This window comes from Muntiacus reevesi, chromosome 15, assembly GCF_963930625.1.
Source record: "Muntiacus reevesi chromosome 15, mMunRee1.1, whole genome shotgun sequence".
Lineage (NCBI taxonomy): Eukaryota > Metazoa > Chordata > Mammalia > Artiodactyla > Cervidae > Muntiacus > Muntiacus reevesi.
The window spans coordinates 41630095-41649273 of NC_089263.1; the positions used below are offsets into that span (position 1 = coordinate 41630095).

Sequence of the window (19179 nt, forward strand, 5' to 3'; positions counted from 1 at the left end):
TTATACAAACAGTGTATGAGAAAAAAACTGGGCTAAACATGCTAAATAAATATGTGTGGGGGTAAAAAAAAAAAAAAACAACTTTCAATTTCAAGAATCCTTAAGCATCTGAGGGTAAAGACTCAGGACAAGAATTGTTTCTGGAGGCTTCATAGATTTCCTTTCCTGCTCAGAAGCTGAATCGCAGTGGGGGCTGGATTTGAAAATGAAAAGCCTGTGACAACTTTCTTCACTCTTCCCCTTCCCCTCCAGGTGGAGCTGACAGGCAGCAGCGTCTTTGACTATGTCCACCCCGGAGACCACGTGGAGATGGCAGAGCAGCTGGGCATGAAGCTCCCGCCTGGGCGGGGTCTCCTCTCACAGGGTACCACTGAAGATGGAGCCAGCTCAGCATCTTCCTCCTCCCAGTCGGAGACTCCCGAGCCAGGTGGGACTTGCAATCCCAACATGTGGGTTGGTGGGCAGGACCTTTGCCAATGATTGCACTCAAGTTGCGAGTGTGAAGAGACTACAAATAGGTCTAATGGTATTTAACAATTCCATGCAGCTTTCTGTCCTGGGCGGTAATTAAGTAAGGAAGAGATTTGAAAATAAGAAGACATTTTAATAAGTATAATCCAGAGATCTAATTTCAAGTGAACAAAATGCACAGAAGGTACCAGTTCCTTTAGATTCTCTTTCAAATTAATGGAGGGAAAAGGTTCAGATTTGGAAAGCCCTCTGCCTTTCATTGTTACCATGGCTAAATGTAATGCATTTATTTATTATTCAGCAAAATCGATGGCAAAGACTTTTGAATATTAGCTTGTGGAGAATTAAAGGTATTAGGGGCTTGCAGAAATCTCACTTTTTTTTTTTTTTCCTAAGCATCAGAAGGTACTTGAAAGATGTGAACAGATAAATTAAGGCTAAAAAGAAAACAGAAATGGCTACATTTTAAACTGCCTTTCCACCCTCAGTATTTAATTAGATCAATTGTATAGAGGAATGAACAGAGGTGACATTCCTCATTGGGATTCCTTCCAGGACTCTTATAGACTTTGCATTCAGAATGTTCCCATTTTCATTGTGTTGTACTGATGATAATTTAAGTATTAGGGGAAAATCCATTTATAAATTAAACAAAATGACTTGATATCCATCAGTCCCCTAGTTCATCAAGCTGTTCAAACACGGGGAAGATTGGCTGGTCGGCCTGGGTCTTCCGAGAGCGCTGGTAATTAGATCTGCGAAGGATTTATTCTTTGCTGATTGGGGCTTTAAATTAATTGAAGTTCCACATTTGTGGTTTTGTCCTTTTTGTACTTTTTTAGAGGAGATATTTCATATTCTTGTGTGGTGGAGTGCTTGGCCAAGCAGCAGTGGTTTAAATGTTAATTTTTCTCATGAGAAGTTTAAGATTTTTAATGAATCAAGGCCTGATTTGAAGTGCAAAGTTTTATTTGCTTACTTGGGAAATTATTTTTGCCCTCTAAAGATGTTTGTACTTTACTTGATATGTTGTTTTAAAGCAGATTCACAAAACAAAAGCATTTTGTGAAAGAGAAAAGGGAAAAAAGAATTTTAAAAACCTACCTTTGGATTAACCTTAAAATAACTACACACTTCCAAGAAAATAATTTGATCTGCTTAGAAATAATCACAGCATGTTTGCTCACACAGAAGGGAAAATATATGTTTACCTCTTTGAGAAATATTTTAATTCCTTCTAGAATCAATGTATGTTTCCCCATTTAAGTTAACTGAAGCTTCTAGGGCATTATTTTCTAGCTCTTGGGTGGGGATCATTCCTTCTCCAGTGGGTCCCATCCATGAGAAAAGAGTATTTAAGTATACTCTTTACCATTTAAAGATAAAAATAATTTTGTTCCAGAGGTCAGGGGAGTCATATACTCTTGTACCATAGCTCACTGACTTCACTGTTTAGACAACGTCAGTGAGATCACTGGACCTTCTTTTTAGACATTAGAATGTTCATATCTGGCTATACTTGAGAAGCAATACATGAAAATAGTTTTCTACTCCATTCTGGAGTTGCGCTGGGAAACCAGGGTTGATCATGACACTTAAAACACTCAGTATGTAAGAAATCAAGTTTATAAACCTTAGTATGAACAAAGACCTTGAAAAGTGGGCTTCGTTTCCCTGAATCACAAAACCTCAAGTTAACAAGAGTCTTCAACAGTCCTTTAATCCAACCTCTAACTTATACAACCATCGTTTCCAGCAAAACCAACAGATGCTCTTCTAACCTCTGCTGAAACTCATTCCTAACAAGAATCTATGGAACATACAAGGCTTCCCACTCCACTGGTGAGCAGCTCTGATAGAAAGGTATTCCTAATATGGAGCCAACCTACTTTGCTGCAATTCTCCTACCCTGCCCCCACCCATCCCAGGTCTGCTCTCTGGGACATTTCAGATTGACACCTTCCTCCCCTTCACAGCCTCTCAAATATATGAAGTTAGGTTCACCAAATTCTTCCTCCCTCCTTCCTACTCCTTTTCAAGTCAAACTGCCCTCATTCGGCAAGCATTATTTAATGGCATGTTGCTAAGACCCTCACCGTCCTAGCCATCCTCACCTGGCTATGCTTCCATTAGCTGGTGGCCCTCTAAAAACTGGGCTCTAAGAGCTGAGTGCAGCCTCTAGATGCACTGTGACCAGTACAAAGCAGAGGGACCATCCCCTTTCTCAGTTTAGGCTCCTCTACTCCTGTTATGCAGCCCAGGGTGGAAGTAAGTCCTATTGGTAGCCAAACCCCACTGTTGATTCATACTGAATTTGATGTCTTCCCTAAACACATGTTAAGGGTGACTTGTCCCTTAAAAGAGAAGGAAAAAAAAAAATCCACAGCCTAGAAACCAATTCTACTAGGAAATCCAAAACTAGAATCAAATCAAACCGGTTTAAATAGATCACCAGCCCAGGTTGGGTGCATGAGACAAGTGCTCAGGGCTGGTGCACTGGGAAGACCCAGAGGGATGGGATGGGGAGGGAGGCGGGAGGGGGGATCGGGATGGGGAACATATGTAAATCCATGGCTGATTCATGTCAATGTATGGCAAAAACCACTACAATATTGTAAAGTAATTAGCTTCCAACTAATAAAAATAAATGGGGGAAAAAAAGATTAAATATGAAAACTCTGATGAACCCCATGCCTGCTGAAGCACTAGGATGGGCTTCAGCCTCACTTAGCAGCCTTTAATTCTGGTATCTGAAAAATAGCTAACTCCTTTAAAGTGACTCTGTCATTGATCCTTAAAGTGTGACTGAAAATTTACCCGGATTTCTTCCCCTCGCCATCCCCAGCCACCCTAACTGATATAATGGAAAACCCTGCTTTGCACAGTCCTTAACAACTTGGGCTTGTTAGCAACAATCCCATAAAAACTGCCTCTTCCTTGCTGAAGAGTGTATTTCTCACCATTAGAGAATGTTAAACTGGCTTTGCTTTCAAATTCTCTAGTGTTGGTTATTTGCAATCTTTGGCTTAAAAAGGCAATTAGATAGACTGCTCAAATACTGAAAGGCAGTGTAGGATGCTACCTTTAACTAAATATCTTCACTAGCACAGATCATTGCTCCAGGGGAATTACTTTAAAAGTCCATGTCAGGCACTACATCCCAAAGCTGCTTATGTTTCTTAAAAGCTGAAAGAATTTTAACAAGATTTTCTAATTCTTAATAACACCAAAGAACATTTTTGAAGACTGTTGTTCACTACATCATAATCTTTTCAACTCTGATAAAACACTGATTCTTGCTTAAATAGTAGTGTAATTTGGTTGGAAAATGGATATCAATATGTGGTGATTATGAAAATGAAGGGACTAGTAGGTATGGAATTTTTCAGGAGCCCTGATGTGTTCAGTGTAGCATTACTAAGTGACTGAAATCTAAATAACATTTGGCATTATAATAAAAAGGAAATAAGTGACTAAACCAGCCTAAGAGGCAGTGATCCTATGCCATAATAGGAATTCTATTTCTTTGAACTGCCAGTCCTGTGATTGTCTTGTCTCGAAGTAGTCTCAAGATAATGAGAAAAAAAAAAAATCTGTTGATGGGACAGCAAACCCAAATAAATATTTTATATGTATGCACATTCATTAATAGTTTAATAAATATGATATTTCTTTTAGAGAAATTTTAAGGCAGGCAGAAGAGAAATAAACAAGTGCCTACTTTAAAAAGTTCTAGGGTTCCTCTTTAAGGCTTCATCCGAGCATTCCTAAAGGGCTTGCTCTGTCCTTTCCACAGCCTTTCCTCTGCTCCTGTGGGGTTTGGGGTGGGGGGTGCTGCTGGGAAGAAGTTCTGGAACATGAGGTTTGGATGGCTCAGTTTGCTTTTGTAGTTCTGTAGCTTTTCATCACTCTTAACAATTAGCTATAATCTTGGCATTATGAACCTTATCCTTTTTTAGAAAAAATAAATTTCAGTGTCACATATTTTATATGCTTAATAAACAGAAAAGCAGCTCTTTCAAGAACTCCTGGAGGTACTTGAAAAGTCTCCCTCTTTGGAAAGCAAAGAGTTTCTATTCCTTAGGTCGGGTCATCAAATTGTTGTGTTTTACTGCCTCCTTTTTCTTGTTAAAATAGCTTGATATTTTTCCAGTTATAAAATTCATGCCCATTGTTGAAAAGTTCCAAGAATGCAGACGACAAAGAATAAAGACCCACCTATCCCTACCCCAAAATAACCACTATTCTTGTACACTGGATATCCTTCTAGATTTTGTTGCTGTAAATAGGTAGACATATCTAGTTATGTAGTGGGATTTTCTCTGTTTGACTAAAATAAAACTATAACATACATGCCTCCATAGCCTGCTTTCTCTCACTTAACCTCACAGGCCACTTTCCCTGGCATGTTCTTTAGCACAGAATTTCCGTTCTGTCTCCAGTGGTTTTTTCCTTCTAGCTAACAATCAGCTCCCAGCCGTAGGACCACTGTCAGGAGTCATACCTGGGTCATGCTTGGGAGGGAATTCAGCCAGGACCAGAGATTTCGCTGCCCATTGAATGGGTGCAAGCTCACAGAGGGAGAAATCAATACTGTACCCAAGTTTAGACAAGTTAGCAAAATGTATGAGACAGTACTCTCAGTGAAAAGGAAGACTAACTATAGCAACGTGGTCAACCATCAGTTGTCTGCAGGAAAATTTACTGTGTTCTGTCTATGGTTTCAGCACAGCTAGACTGTTACAGGAGGTTAAGATAATGATGGTTAGCAGTATGATCTTTATGCTGTTACGCCTACTCTACGATGTCCTGAGTATTTTAAAGGCAAGCAAAACGGAAGCAGTTGTGTACCTACCTGAATAAAAATAATCTGTATTTTCTACATATGCCCCTGCACTATGGTAAATTCCATCAGCTCCCATATCTGCAGGAACTCAATTCTTCTGCATTCATTAGACAATTTTCATAATGCATGATATAATTAAAAGAACAAATGATTAGGAATAACAATAAAGAATGTAAAAATGTATCTGAGGATCAAAAAAAAAAAAAAAATGTATCTGAGGATCAGATCAATATTTTATTTCCAAAGCTGCGTAGATACGAGATATAAGTATAGTTTTATGGGTGCACTATTTTCCATCTAGTATAGTGTTGGGTTGAGAGGGGATGGTTCTCTGGTTTTTTTTTTTTTTGTATTGGCTTAAGTTTCCTATCAATGAACTGAATTTAGAAGTCAGGCAAGGGAAACCATCTAACTAACCCCACATCCAACCTCAGTCCCCAGACAGTGGGACTGTATCTACAGCACTTTCTGCTGTACTGCAAATGTCAAACAGAAGGTGTAATGGATTTAATATTAGCGCTGGCCAAGGTGCTGAGGGAGCTGTTAATAATGTCACTCCAGTTATTGATCTGAAGCCTTTAAAAATCAAAGAAAAGTGAGAGATCCCCTACTGGGGAAAGGCACACAGTGACTGGTTTTTATTGCCAATATATTTCTACATATAGAGTGGCAACTTTCTGGAATTATGTTATCACCATTCATCTCTGTGAGATTTTTGGAGTCATTATATGATAAGATAATATCATGGAGACCACTCTGCATGCTAATGCTAAAAGATCAGGCCAAGTTCTTTTAGACATAAATAGAGCTTGATAATTTGTGTGGTAACTACAATATTCAAGTTGTCAAATGATAGGAGGTTTATTAGCACTAGATTTAATGTGAACTATGTTGTCGTGAGGATGAGCTGTCCTTTCCTTTTGCCTTTCTAAAGCTCCAACTACAAACCAGGCAAGGACTCACTTGAGACAAAAATGAATTCTGTCCTTACAATTAGTCTACCTTTTTCAGGAAACTGCTAATCCTTCAATCTGAATGGCAGTTTGTATGCAATGAAATCCCTGCTTTCCATAGTCTCCAACTAATAAATGAAATTAAAATGTATAATTTATGTTGAATGTTTATCAAACTGTAAACACACATTTAATACCTTTCCATATTCATACAATACAAGCAAAGATAAATCCACCAGATAATGTACTACGGTTATCTCTGATGGATTGAATATGAAATGCATCTCTACTGTAGCTGTAGCAAAGATCAAGACAAGTTCATGATTACCTCCGAACTGGCCTGACTTCTGTTAATACCCGTGTGCACATGTTTGTGTCAAATCTAATAGTCAGAAAGCAGCCTAACAGAAAGGAATTCATTCCATAAACCAAAGCGATCATCCTGTACTGATAAACTCAGCTTTTATCCAAAAAATTATGTAGGCAAAATGATGCATTTTCCTTAGCAATGCCATCCTTATTTTGAAATGAAATAGAAACTATCTTTTGCCATTCCTGAATGAAGATGCATACTCTCCAAAAAAAAGCCAGTACTGTGACAGGGACTGCCCTGCCAAACTCAGAATTCTTCTTTTGCCTCAAGAAAGCTCTTTTGCCTCAAGAAAAATCTTTTCCTGCAGGAAGTAGGCTTTTCTTAGATGTCTCTTCTATCCCCAGATAAACTATACCACTGCCACAGAAGAGAATACATTTCTCCAGTGCTTTCTGGTACGCAAGGCCTAGGAACACTTAGAACCTTAATTTGTGTTGGCTCCCACTTCTGTGTATTTCTCTGTGTATGATGAGAATATTTGCAAAGCAACCATATATGTACTTCTAGGATATTGCCTAAGGGAGCTAAAGAAAATAAGGGAAATTCCCTCCTTCCCACCAGGGTATGCTGGCCCAGCATCCCTTCCAGGGCAGCTCCCAGAATGCACAGCTGCAGCACAGGGCATCCTTGGGGTCTTGACACTCAAACCCGTGAAAAATCACATAGGTGAATTTTTGGTGAATCACAAAAATTGGTGAATCACATAGCTGCAGAACGGCAGCCTCCCTTTGGTTTCCAGAAAAGATGCTGGATGTTAGCCTAGTTGTCTATGCCATCCTGAAACTAACATTCTTTTCCAAAATTTAGATCATGGTTGTAGCAACTCAATCGCTACATTAATCTAAATTAATGTAATGGTATTTACAGGGTAGCAAATGGTTTGTTCAATAATAGTTGTGTAAGCCTCTTATCAAAATACACAATAGATCCACTCGGCCTATATGTACCATATGTTCCTAAACCTTCTATTGAAGGTTTAGAAAATCAATTTTTTAAACCCATTATTTTTAACAGTTGTTTTATATAGCTTGCAAGGTCATAATTTTGACTTTCCTTTCCCTATGGTGATAAGGGGTACATTTCCGCATTTCTAAAATGAAAGCCAAGACAAGTTGTTAATGGATGATCCTTCTTCCCCATTAAAAAAAAAAATGTGGCTGTCTTTGTCATTGGATATTAACAAATTAAAGATTCTATTTCTATAACTCTTGCCTTGAACAAAGCACAAGTTATTTGCTTTTAATACATACAACTGCACAGAAATTTCACCCCTGTGCAAATGATACCATTCTGAATTCTTCATCTGCACCAAACAGCAGACTTAGGAAGGATCAGTTACCTGGCATTGACTAAACTTTGCAGGGTGCACAGATCAGAAGAGGCAAAACTGGCTGGAAACCATTTCCACCCCTAGTGAGCAATTTACTCATGATTGCTTGGAGAAAATACTGGAAATATTGCTTCTGTGTAAAGTTTCAACTTCCAGTTGTCAGCTCTTTGCTAAGCAGTTATTCCCAAGGACAGTTTTAGAAGCAAAGCCTACTCAGGCCACAGTGACAATGGCTGGCATTCATATCCTGCTTGGTATATGCAGAACACAGAAACCACTAATTACAGGAGTTAGTTCACACCCTAATCCCTCTAAGCAGGTCAGTGTGTTATCCTTATTTTATAGATGGGGGAAAGTGATGGAAATTCTAAATAGCTTGCTCCAAATCACATAGTTTAGTTTAGCAGCCAAAATGAGAGGAAAGGGTATAGTATTAGGGTTGCATAGGTGAGAAGCCTAGGAACGAGATGGAAAAAGGAGATAGGACCCTAGTAGGTATAGAACTATAGGAATTTTCTCCAAGGGGCTTCTAAAGTCCAGAGAGTAACCTGATAATCTCCTTGTGCACATTCGTCATTGGGCTAAAACATCATTTGTTTTCAAATATAGTCTCTAACTGAGGATTAAAAACATCCATCTAATCCTGTCCTCTTCCTTCATCCCTACATTGAAACTCCTTATGCCACGATGAACAATAGCATCTGAATCAATTATGGGCAAAGCTCAGCCCTGCGTCTCTTGGTTCGCCTTAGCCATATGTCTCCTTAACCAGGAGCATAGCCAAAATTGTCTCTGTGTTTGGTCTGCTCTGCCTTAGACAGTGCAGGGCCAGGATCTATGTAGCATCTTCCTTTCAGAACCAGTCTCCCAAGGCAAGCAGGAGATGGAAAAGAGCAAGAAGACCAGTGGGGTCCACTGGAGGTCAGCAGAGCCTCCTCAAGGTACCTTCTCATGAAACAATCGTGGTTTCCTGGGACCTATGGGAAACATCAGCCCATCCATTAGTTAACAAAACCAGCCTGAGAGAGGAAGAGCTTGCGTGTTTTCTCTGGTTGTTATGCACTAGAGTGAGTTCAAGACCCAGGCCCACCTGCTTGTCAGGATTGTGCAGACTAGTCAATAACCGTTCACTGCACGTCTGTCGTGTGTAAGACACTAGGAGTACTGAAAAAACAAGGTGAAGTTCCCTGCCCTCCAGAAGCTGACCATCACATGAAGAGAACAGGTCATTAACGCAATGCAGGAGGGCGGTGACGACAATCAGAGAAGGTGGTATATGACAGGGTAGCATTGTGTTAAAAAGCTACTGCTGCTGGCGGTCTTTTCAGAACTATTTGGGTTTTAAATGTAGCCCTGAAATTAACAGCCCAGAAACAATGCTTCCTTGGGAGCAAGGTGCTTTGACATGCCCAGACGATACAGATCCTGACTCTCAGGAACTTTGATGCAGACTGTTAAGGGCTTTTCCCCTCTTTGTTTGTTTAATTAGCCTTTCTTAAAGCCTGCTATAATTCCTATCTACTGATCTTTCTGGCTTTGTAGAAGTGTTCTGAAGGGAAAGTGCATCCCACCTGCCTCCCTTCCACTTATACTGTGCTGATTTCACTAACTAAAATTCAGGAAATGCTGGCTTTGGAAAATTAAACTGACTCTTTTACCTTCTCAAGGTAAAACGTTGCAAATATTCTAATAACGTTAGTGATGATATTAATAGCTTGTATAATGTTTACCTACCTATTCCCACTACATGAGCAGGCATGTTTTAAGACATTTATTTCTCAAAATGTCCCTAAACCAAAATTAGAGAAGGTAAATGGCTGCCCTACACCCGAGTAGACTGTGACCCTAGGATTTGAACTCAGGCCATGTGATCTGAGTACTTTACTAGGTGCTTACCGAGAACACAAGTGGTAGAAGACGTGACACGTGCCCTTGCCGGTAGGAGATGTAAACACAGTCAACAGAGAAGAAAGAGGGCTGACCCTGCTGCTGTTCTCAATTAAGACATAAAATTGGCAAGTGGTGTAAGAAATCAGGGAGAAGCTAAATGACTATGGGTGGCTTTGATAAGGAGGGTAGACCTTCATGAAAACCAACCCAAAAGCAAAGATGTAGAGATGATCTTCCAGGAGCCTCATCTCAAGGAACAAAGTGGGAGTAAGGATACTGCATTTAGGAGGCTGGAAGGAGCCTTGTCTTCCTCCTGGAGGCAAAGATGCATGCTTTTCTAGGATGCAGCCAGAGCTTGGAGCAGCCAGTATGCCAGGGAAAACCATCTGAGATGGGCATTATACATTCTGAGTATAACTCATCCAGCACAGCAGTGACCCAATGAAAATATTATTTCAAAACTTATAAATACTAAAGTTTGAATATGAAAGCTCCTCCCTTGAGGGTCATGTTATACAATACCTATGCCTTCTGAATCCCTGCACAGCCTAGCTACTGATATTCATTGAATAGTTGCCAAGTATCAAGCACTCTGCTCAGCCCATAATATGCACTACCTCATTCATTCCTCACAAGATGCTATGAAGAAGGCACCATTATTTTTTCCATTTTACAGATGAGAGAACTGAGAAGAAAATTTTTAATTTGGAAAAGACATACAGTTAGCAGCTGGATAGCCTAGGCTTTGAAATGAAGCATCGGGGGACACTCTCCATCCTTCCGGGCAGCTCTGACTGTTAGTTTTCCTGATGTTATGCTGATTTCTGTCAACTGGTAACTTACATTTACTGGACTTATTCCCTGAGCCTTTATTTTTGCAAGAATAAGAAGGATGTGTTGAATAGAGCAGACTTAAAATGAAGGAAACCGTCCAAGGGGCCATTTCTTTAATCCAGAAGTGAGTGAGGAGACCTTGAGAAGAATTATTGCAAAGGAAGACGTGACAGTTAGAAATTAAGATAGAAGATAGAAAAAGGGAGAAACACACCTTGTGGTCACTCTTTAGCCAGGAGCTAATGGTTAATACTCTAGAAATTATAGAAGTCTCAAGCTTTCACATGATTAGGATTAATGACACCATCTGTCCACTCTCATTTTTTGTATCAATTGGTAATAAAATCTGAAAATATTCAAAAATTACAAAATTTTATATGCTATTTATCATCACATATTAAGATGCAAATTTCCTTAGGGTTCAAAGCTGTTCCTTTTTATAGTTTATGAAAATATATCATGTGCCTTTGGTTAACAAAAAAAAATAGTCTGCTCCTCAGTGCCTCTCACTTGTCAGGGGGTGTCCTCTCCAAATAAAAACATGAGTAAAGCATAAGGTGAAATTGGTGACATAAAAAATTAAAACTCTATACTTTCCTGTGTCCTACCATCTCTTGGGTGACATCACAAGAGTACTAAAATTATCTGTTAACTCCCTCCCCAAATTACTACTGCTCAAAATGAAATAGAAATTGATTGAATTGATAATATAAAAATGAATTTAACACATAACCAGTATTGAGGGCAATACTTTCCATTACACAGAAGTAATAGAAAGTGTAAAAATAACAAAAGTGCAATCATCTAAGTATAGAAAACATTCACTTATTTCCTCAATCATCCCATAATTATTTATTGCATGTCCATTGAACAAGCCCAATCCTAGAGCCTGAGATATGATAGTTACTAAAAAGGTCCTTGTTCTCACAGAACATATATTCACATAAACCACCTGACCAAAAGGATTTCAGTTGAAAAAATTCAGTTGAAAGATTCAGGTCTGCACTCCATAACCAAGAGGTAAATCTTTACATCAGGTTGTAAGGGACCAGTTGGGCTGTCTCTGTTTTTAAAATGCAGAGCTGACACAGATTCTAAGCCAGTACTTCCAAAATGCATTCTTTATCCTAACTACCCTATGAGATGCTCCTCACGACCCCTGGTAAAAGACCAGAGGAAAAAAACTTCATTGCACATCTTCTCATTGATGATTAACAATGAACGTTAACTTAGTGAAGATTTGAAATGTGTGTGATCAATAAGTCTATTTCTTTGGTTTGAACTAGCCTTTTCCCATTTATTCAACTGTAGAAAACATTTTGTTAGAGAGAAACTCCTACAGACACCTCGGAAACACATCATGATGCCCTCAATCTTGTTTCTGGTCCCCGGAAGCCACCCCTCCCATCCACACCAGTCTCTTCTTCCAGGGCCTCCCTTGCAGGCAGGATCACAGCCTGGCTTCTCAGCTCAGAGGTTCAACTATCCATTTCCTCTAGTCACTCTCCCAAATGGCTCTCTTCAGTCTTCGGGGTACCCTTTAAGCTTTCCTAAAGGGGAGCTCCTAAATGAATCTAGTAATTAACTGAAAGTTGTAAAAGACCTGCCAGCTCCCAGTTTCACAGTTTTAGAGCAGCCCTGGGCTTTGATTGGCAGGTCTTACATTCCTCTTTCACCCTGTCTTCCCTATTCTTCATTTACTAAGCAGAGCAAAAGCCCAAATCTCTGGTTTCCTGCTCACCAAAGCAATACACCAACAGATTCTGGTTTAAGGGTATAGTTATGGCTGCCCCGAGTTCTATCCACTGCTCCCCTCCTAACCTTAGCCAGTTACCATTGGTATGGAAACAAAAACAGGAACGTGAGTTCAAGAACAAGCATGTTAGGGTGGCAGGACAGGAGACACAGTGTGGTGGTGTTAATTAGCCCCTACAGTGTTTTCTCTGATTTGTAGTAGCTGCACTACCCATATTATAGATTTTAAAAATCTACTGTCTTGTTAACTTGCAGGTTACTCAAATAACTGAGAATTGGTAACATACGAAGATGACAGCCCTAACCCAAACTGCAGGATATTCTCTTTATAATATTTCTGTAGCAGCTGCAAATATATATATAGAAATATATATTTGAAATATAGAAATATATATAGAAAATATATAAAGAAAATATATACAGGGTCCTCCTGGCTCTGTCACTTGTGAGAAATTGAACCTGGATCAGGTTAATTAACTTACATGTGCCTCAGTTTCCCACTGTAAAATGTTGACTGCTCTAGTACAAGTTTGGAGAATAACATAAGAATAATCACCTGTTGGTTTTAAGATCATACGAATTAACATTAACATTCCTTATGGGGTCTTTAGCATATTTAAAATGTTTAGAATAGTAGCAGGCACAACGAAGTGTTCTGTGAGTGTTGTCATTATTATTCATTATGTTGAGCCAAGCGTTCTCTTATTACCAAAGTTATTCCTTATGGAAAGTCTGGCCAGGGTGGAGGTGATACAGTTGACTCCTGCACCAACTTGCAAGGCTTGAATTTGGGCTTCACTGTCACAGAGGAAACTGCTCCCGTTTCCTCTCTTAAAGAGCCCAGATTCTGCATGGATCATGGTACCCAAAGGTATGCTTCCAAAAAAACACCTGAAATGGAGTCCTTCTGGAAAGACTCCATTTAAGGGGAAAGATTCTCTTGGAAGTATATAATTTACCTTCCTCCAGCCTCTTTAATGAACAGATTGTGTTTTGCAGATTCACTTTTTTTTTGTATACTCAGTTTTCTTAAAACATGACAGAGGTGCATAATTCTGTGCTCAGAAGTCCATCCCACTTTGGACTCTGAGCACCGAGATAGGCCTGCTGAGTTCCCCTTTCCTAAGGCTAGCATGGAAACTGCCCAAACCCATCTTAGACTGGACCTCACTCTTGCTCTCCAAGGGTTTGCGACTACCAGCCTAGCCTACTAAAACATGTTCCACTTATGACCCAAAGATTTAGCTGCTACATAGCATGATGATGAGCTTGACTGACATCTTTCCCTTTTATCAAGCTGGGTCATTGTGACACAGCCAGAGCCACGGCAGGGGTTCTGCTCCACAAAAGACTGAGTGATACCAAATGGTATATTCGGTCTCTACAATGTACGGATCCTTTTACTACCAAATCAGCCTTCATACACCCTCGGATCTGTGCTGGAGAATGGGGTGGAAGTACCCACCTATTTGTATGAACTTTAAATGAATCAATTTATTTTGCGTAGGAGGGCTTCGGCTCATCACTAATCTCGAGAGCGGAAATGAGTGTAGATCTGGGGGAATGCTCTTGTAAAAGCACGAGAGATGCCCAGATGGCCTAGCCAGAGGTCCTATATATGGACTTAAATAAATAAATTAAGAAACTCATTTCACATAGGCCACCGAGCAGTTATGAGATGTTAATGACTTTTAGTCACTGCCAACCTGGACAAAATTCAAGCCAATGACCTATGGGTGAAAGGCTCTATATATCCCATTACCAGTCCCCAGAGCCATCCAGTCGCCCCTGACAAGGTATTTTATCATACCCAATACAGAGCAGTATGGCGGTCCAAATTCCTATAACATCAGAAAATCATCTTCAGCTATTTAAAATAAAAGAATATTTTCAGAATAAAAAAGAGACAGAAGACCTAGTTCCTCAAGTAAAGGAACAATTACAATAAAAAAAAAACTTTTGGAAAAAGGTACACATGGGTATACATCATACATATACATAGCATTTAGACATTTCTTAAATTCCAATATTTTTTAATCCTGTTTACTCCAGTGCACATTTGATTCTGCCTCTGGATATTTAGTAACTGGCATATCTTGGAGTACCCATTAAAAAAGTCATTAGTTTTAGTTTACCATTTGTATAAAACTGATTCGTTAAACCCTTGACGCTTTCTTTCCTAGCTTGTTTTTAAGTGTCATAAATAAATGACTTAAATGTCCCACAAGACAAATGTTCTTTAATCATCTAATGCACTCATTTATCCTAAGCCTTAACCTTAGTCCTAAATTAAGTCTGTTGCAAAAACATAACTTCATCTAAAAATACCCATCAATCCTACGTGGTTTTGATAAGCACATTTAAAAAACATAAACAATCAGACAGTTGTCAATCTGAGTGAAGCCCAGTCCCATTTAAGAGTTATTCACCAAGAGCCATATTTCATGCCCATACCACCAGTGGAATTACAAAGAAGAACAGCGGGTTTTTGAGTCTTTACAGAGACTTCACGTTGTGAAATGGTTTACAAGAGTATAAAATGAAACAAAGACTAGACAAGAGAAAGGATCCTCATTCCACATCAGATAGGTTCTGTTTGTTTTGGGAAACTATTAATACGTTGACAGTGTTGCAAATGCATTAAACTTTCATGATCACATATTTAGTAAATTGCATGTCATGCCTTTGATTAATTTTCATTTGCTCATGGTCCTAAAACTCTGTGTCAAAGAATCTGGCTGCTCAGAGCTTGTACATGAGTAATGATCACCGAAAGGTTTGGTGCAAGGAGAGACGAAGTGCAAGTTTAATGGAATAAACACTCGACTAAATGGAGTACTTAATACCTCGTAACTAGGAATTCACATAGTTTGGTGAAATCTTAGCTTTGACAGATTCCCAATTTAATTCTGAATTAATTTGAATGTCCTGCATTGACCAGTGGCACCCTTTTGCAGTAGGGCAAAGATAACCTTCTCGTTTTTCCACTGGCTTCCTTGGGTTCTGCACAGTTGTTACCACAGAGCGAGCCCCTTAGGGTTGTTGGAGCCACCCCCCCCCCCCATCTCCCGACCGGGGCTTTAAAAATTTTTAAAAACTAGATAAGAGCATTCAACAAATAGCCAGATTGAGAATAAACTAAAAAATTATCACCGAGGCCCTTCCTCTGCCACGATTTGTCAAATCTGCTGATAGGAAACAAATTCTATTCATAAAGATTTTATTTGGGGGGGGGGGGGCACCTCTCGTGATTTGGTAGCAATTCAATTATAGTTTTGTGAGATAGTGAGCCCGGAGAGGGAATCCAGACTGACAAGAAATATGACAGGACAGTTACAGAGTGTTTATGCAATTAAACTTTCCCTGACAATACCTGCAGAATGATGAATGCGTGGGCGGAGGTATGTGAGCGCAGGCAATGCCCCACAAGTATTGCCCATTTTTCATTATTATACAACTGTTCAGATCTTTCAAGAACAGCCTGAAGTGAGGTGGAAAAGAGAGTACTGTTCCCTAGCATGTTAACCAAATGCCTCTTTTTTTTATTCCCTCCTTCCAACGGGTCTTGATGTGCCAGATGATAAAAGAACATCTATTTTAGAAAAATGTTTCAAAAAGATGAAGATTTACCCTGAGCTTGACATATATTAATTTTGGATACCAAAAGAGGTTTTTATTCTTTTTTCTATCTGCAACTTTATATCACTTCCCAACCGATAGAATAGTGCATAATTAAACTGTTGGGTTATTCATTTTATGCAAGCAGGTGCAAAGGGCACTATAAAAGTAGAATTTTACCGATGGTAGATTAAGAAAGAAAGGAGAAACTTAAAAGCCTTTTGTTGAGAAATACAAAAGCTTACAGACGAGATTAATTTGGTTGGGCAAAGTCTGTATTATAGTGCCTGGGTCTTTCAAGGATATGTGAAATCAGGAAAGTTACAGGATTTCAAGAACCTCTCAAAGACTGTGTGCAGTTTTTCAGCTTCTTAACAACCTTTATTTGGGATCCTTACATGAGACCGTCAGTTTGGGGTATGATTTTTATTTTTTTTTAAGTAAGTATTAAAGTACACAGATTTCTTTAAAAGAACTTTAATTTAACTCATATAGACTTCACCGTGGCAAAAACATCAGTGCCCCAAATAAGGACTGAACTGATGGCAAGGTGAATGCCTTTCAGACCCCAGAGATTGGAGGACTTATTGTGTGGAAATGAGGGGGAGATAGTTTCAGCCTGTGGCTCCCAAGGTGCAGAGGGTTGAAGTGAAAACCACGCCTTCCCTTAATATTTACACATCTATTTAAATGAATGAGAGTTTGCAAGGGGAAAGAAATGAAATCTGTCCCGGAGCTATTCATTCATTCATTTTGACTTCTGGTAAGCTGTTACTGGTATCGGTTTTTTGGTTTCTGTTTGTTTACTAGTTGATGCTTCTTTTTACATTCATCTCTCCTGTGAGGATATTTAAAACCTTAAACTTCTGCACAGAAGTATTCAATTGTTATGACCTTCCCCCATTACCACTTCCTACAGTTGAATCTAGACCCAAAGGCAGAGAGCTATAGGTGCATGCCTACCTAGATGACTGTGTTCCTGTATTGACTCTGGTTTAACAGGGAGTTTCCACATGCCCACGTGGAGACTATTTTAAGTCAGACTCACATCTAGAGACTGTTTATGTGAGCCCATCAATTTGGTAAGCTCAGTGAAATAACTGGTCTTTTCTGTATCAGCAAAATCAGTTAATCTTATTTATATTAGAAGGGAGTTGACCATACATTTCTGTCAAACTCAGAAATTGCATATAAACCATGGTCTAAATACAAGAGTTCCTTACAGTCCTCCCTTTTACCAAAAGGCTGCTCTCTCTTATGTCCCTACCCCCACAACAAAAAGGACCTGATTTTGTCAGATGTGATTTTTAACATGCACTAAAATTGATAGTTAAAAAAATATATTGTTTGCACATTACGTAGGTGTTAAAATTACATGGTGGAGTTCCTTTATTTTCAAAAACCAAACCTAATCCTGTTAATTCAAAGTGAATAACAAACAGGACTAAGACTTTTTCCCAAGTTGTTACATTTATTCAACCTGCTTGTGTTTTGTTCTTCATCATAATTATTTCCAAGTCAAATGTGCACTGATTTCCTTGCGGACCTGCGTACCTCTGACTAACTTAAAGAATTGAGCTGGGATAATTCACACAATTCCTCGGGGGTCATGTTCACTGTTTTTTTTCAAGGACATTTTTATTACAAAGCTGATGAAATTTGCATATTAATTCATTTCTTTCAATTTTTTAAGATTAAATGTTGTCAACATGTATCAGTGCGAGGCTCTGACAGTGCTGATGAAATGGGTCAGTCAAGCTTGAACATTTGGAGTAAGGCAGCCATCTGCAACCCCCTCGCCCCTTGTGGGATTCTGTGCTACCACTGAAACCTGGTTTAGAGAAAGTTTTATTCAATGCAGGATATTAAAACATTATCTAAGAAATGATAGGTGTTAGTCTTTCCATTTACTCAGAAAGTGAATTTGACAACAAAATGGATCTAAGGAGAGCCTTGCTGACTTGGAGTTAGTGTTCAATCAGTCTTCATTAAACCATGGTCACAAAAGCTCCCTCCTTCCCCACAAAAAAAAAGTTTCAAATTTGGTGAAAGGAATTTAGGAGAGAAGTTGAGTTTAATGTTTCCTCTCCTGGTACGATTTAACAGTTAGTGGGGCTCTTGCCGGTCATGCTCATGGCCAGAAGTAAGGATGGGGAGAGCCGATGGGATGGCTCATAGGACTCGGTGTCCTCATCAGAGGTAGACCTGCCCTCTATTTTATACACGGCTAATACACATGAGCAGTCCTTGGTCACATCCAAAGCCTTCACAATATGGTACCAGTGTTTACATGGAGAACTTCACCTTTGTCTATGTCCAGTTTAAACATTAAGCTGTATTGCTTTATCTAATTTCCTTACAGTCAAAATACATACTTCCATCAGACACTCTCAAAGAGCAAGACCACCTAAGTGAGCAAACCCTTTAAGTGTTATATTGCCTTTCCAGATCATTGATTTCTCTGTGTCTTCGTTTTCCGGAGAAGTCTCTTTGTGATGTACATAAGACCTTTAACAGATTCCCAAGGCCTTGCAAAGAAAAAGTTTCTGGCTGCTATGTTAAAGTAGCAAGAACCCTGCCACCACCAAGCTTCACTGGCCATACAACGAATGGAAGAACCTGCACGACATGAAAAGCCACTTCGGGTACCTGGAGGTTCTTCGGGGAAGACCTCCCAGAACCACATGACCAGACTTTAGGGAACTTCTGCAGTAGCTCACGGTCGTTTTTTTTTAAAGCACTTTCTTTGAATAGGTAATTAAATCTGGTCATATACTAACCAAATTAGAGACTCAGATTTTCAAGGTTCTTACCCTTTAGCAACATGTGTTCATTGGTTAATTCCTAGTCATAGAATTGTCTGATATATGTACAACACCATTAACTAGAAAAGTTTGTTTCCCAAACTGGAAAAAAAAAAAAAAAATGGATACACTGCATAGTAAGAAGGAATAACAGAAAGAGAAGGTAGCCTCCGAAATGGTTTTATCTTGATTTTGAATTAAACTCCCAAACTCATATTGGATTGAAAAATCAAAATCAGACTTCACATTGTCGAGTTGGAAAATGTCAGATATGAAATATTTAAACTGTGGAATACAGTCTTCGG

At 39.2% G+C, this 19179-nt stretch overlaps 1 protein-coding gene across 1 annotated transcript in view; it reads left to right on the forward strand.

The window, feature by feature from the left end:
• NPAS3 (neuronal PAS domain protein 3) overlaps positions 1–19179 on the forward strand; it is an 811965-nt gene that overhangs the window by 679673 nt on the left and 113113 nt on the right. The window contains exon 6 of the mRNA XM_065906065.1: positions 253–427. Coding sequence (XP_065762137.1) covers positions 253–427 — 175 coding nt within the window. The remainder of the gene's footprint in view (positions 1–252; positions 428–19179) is intronic.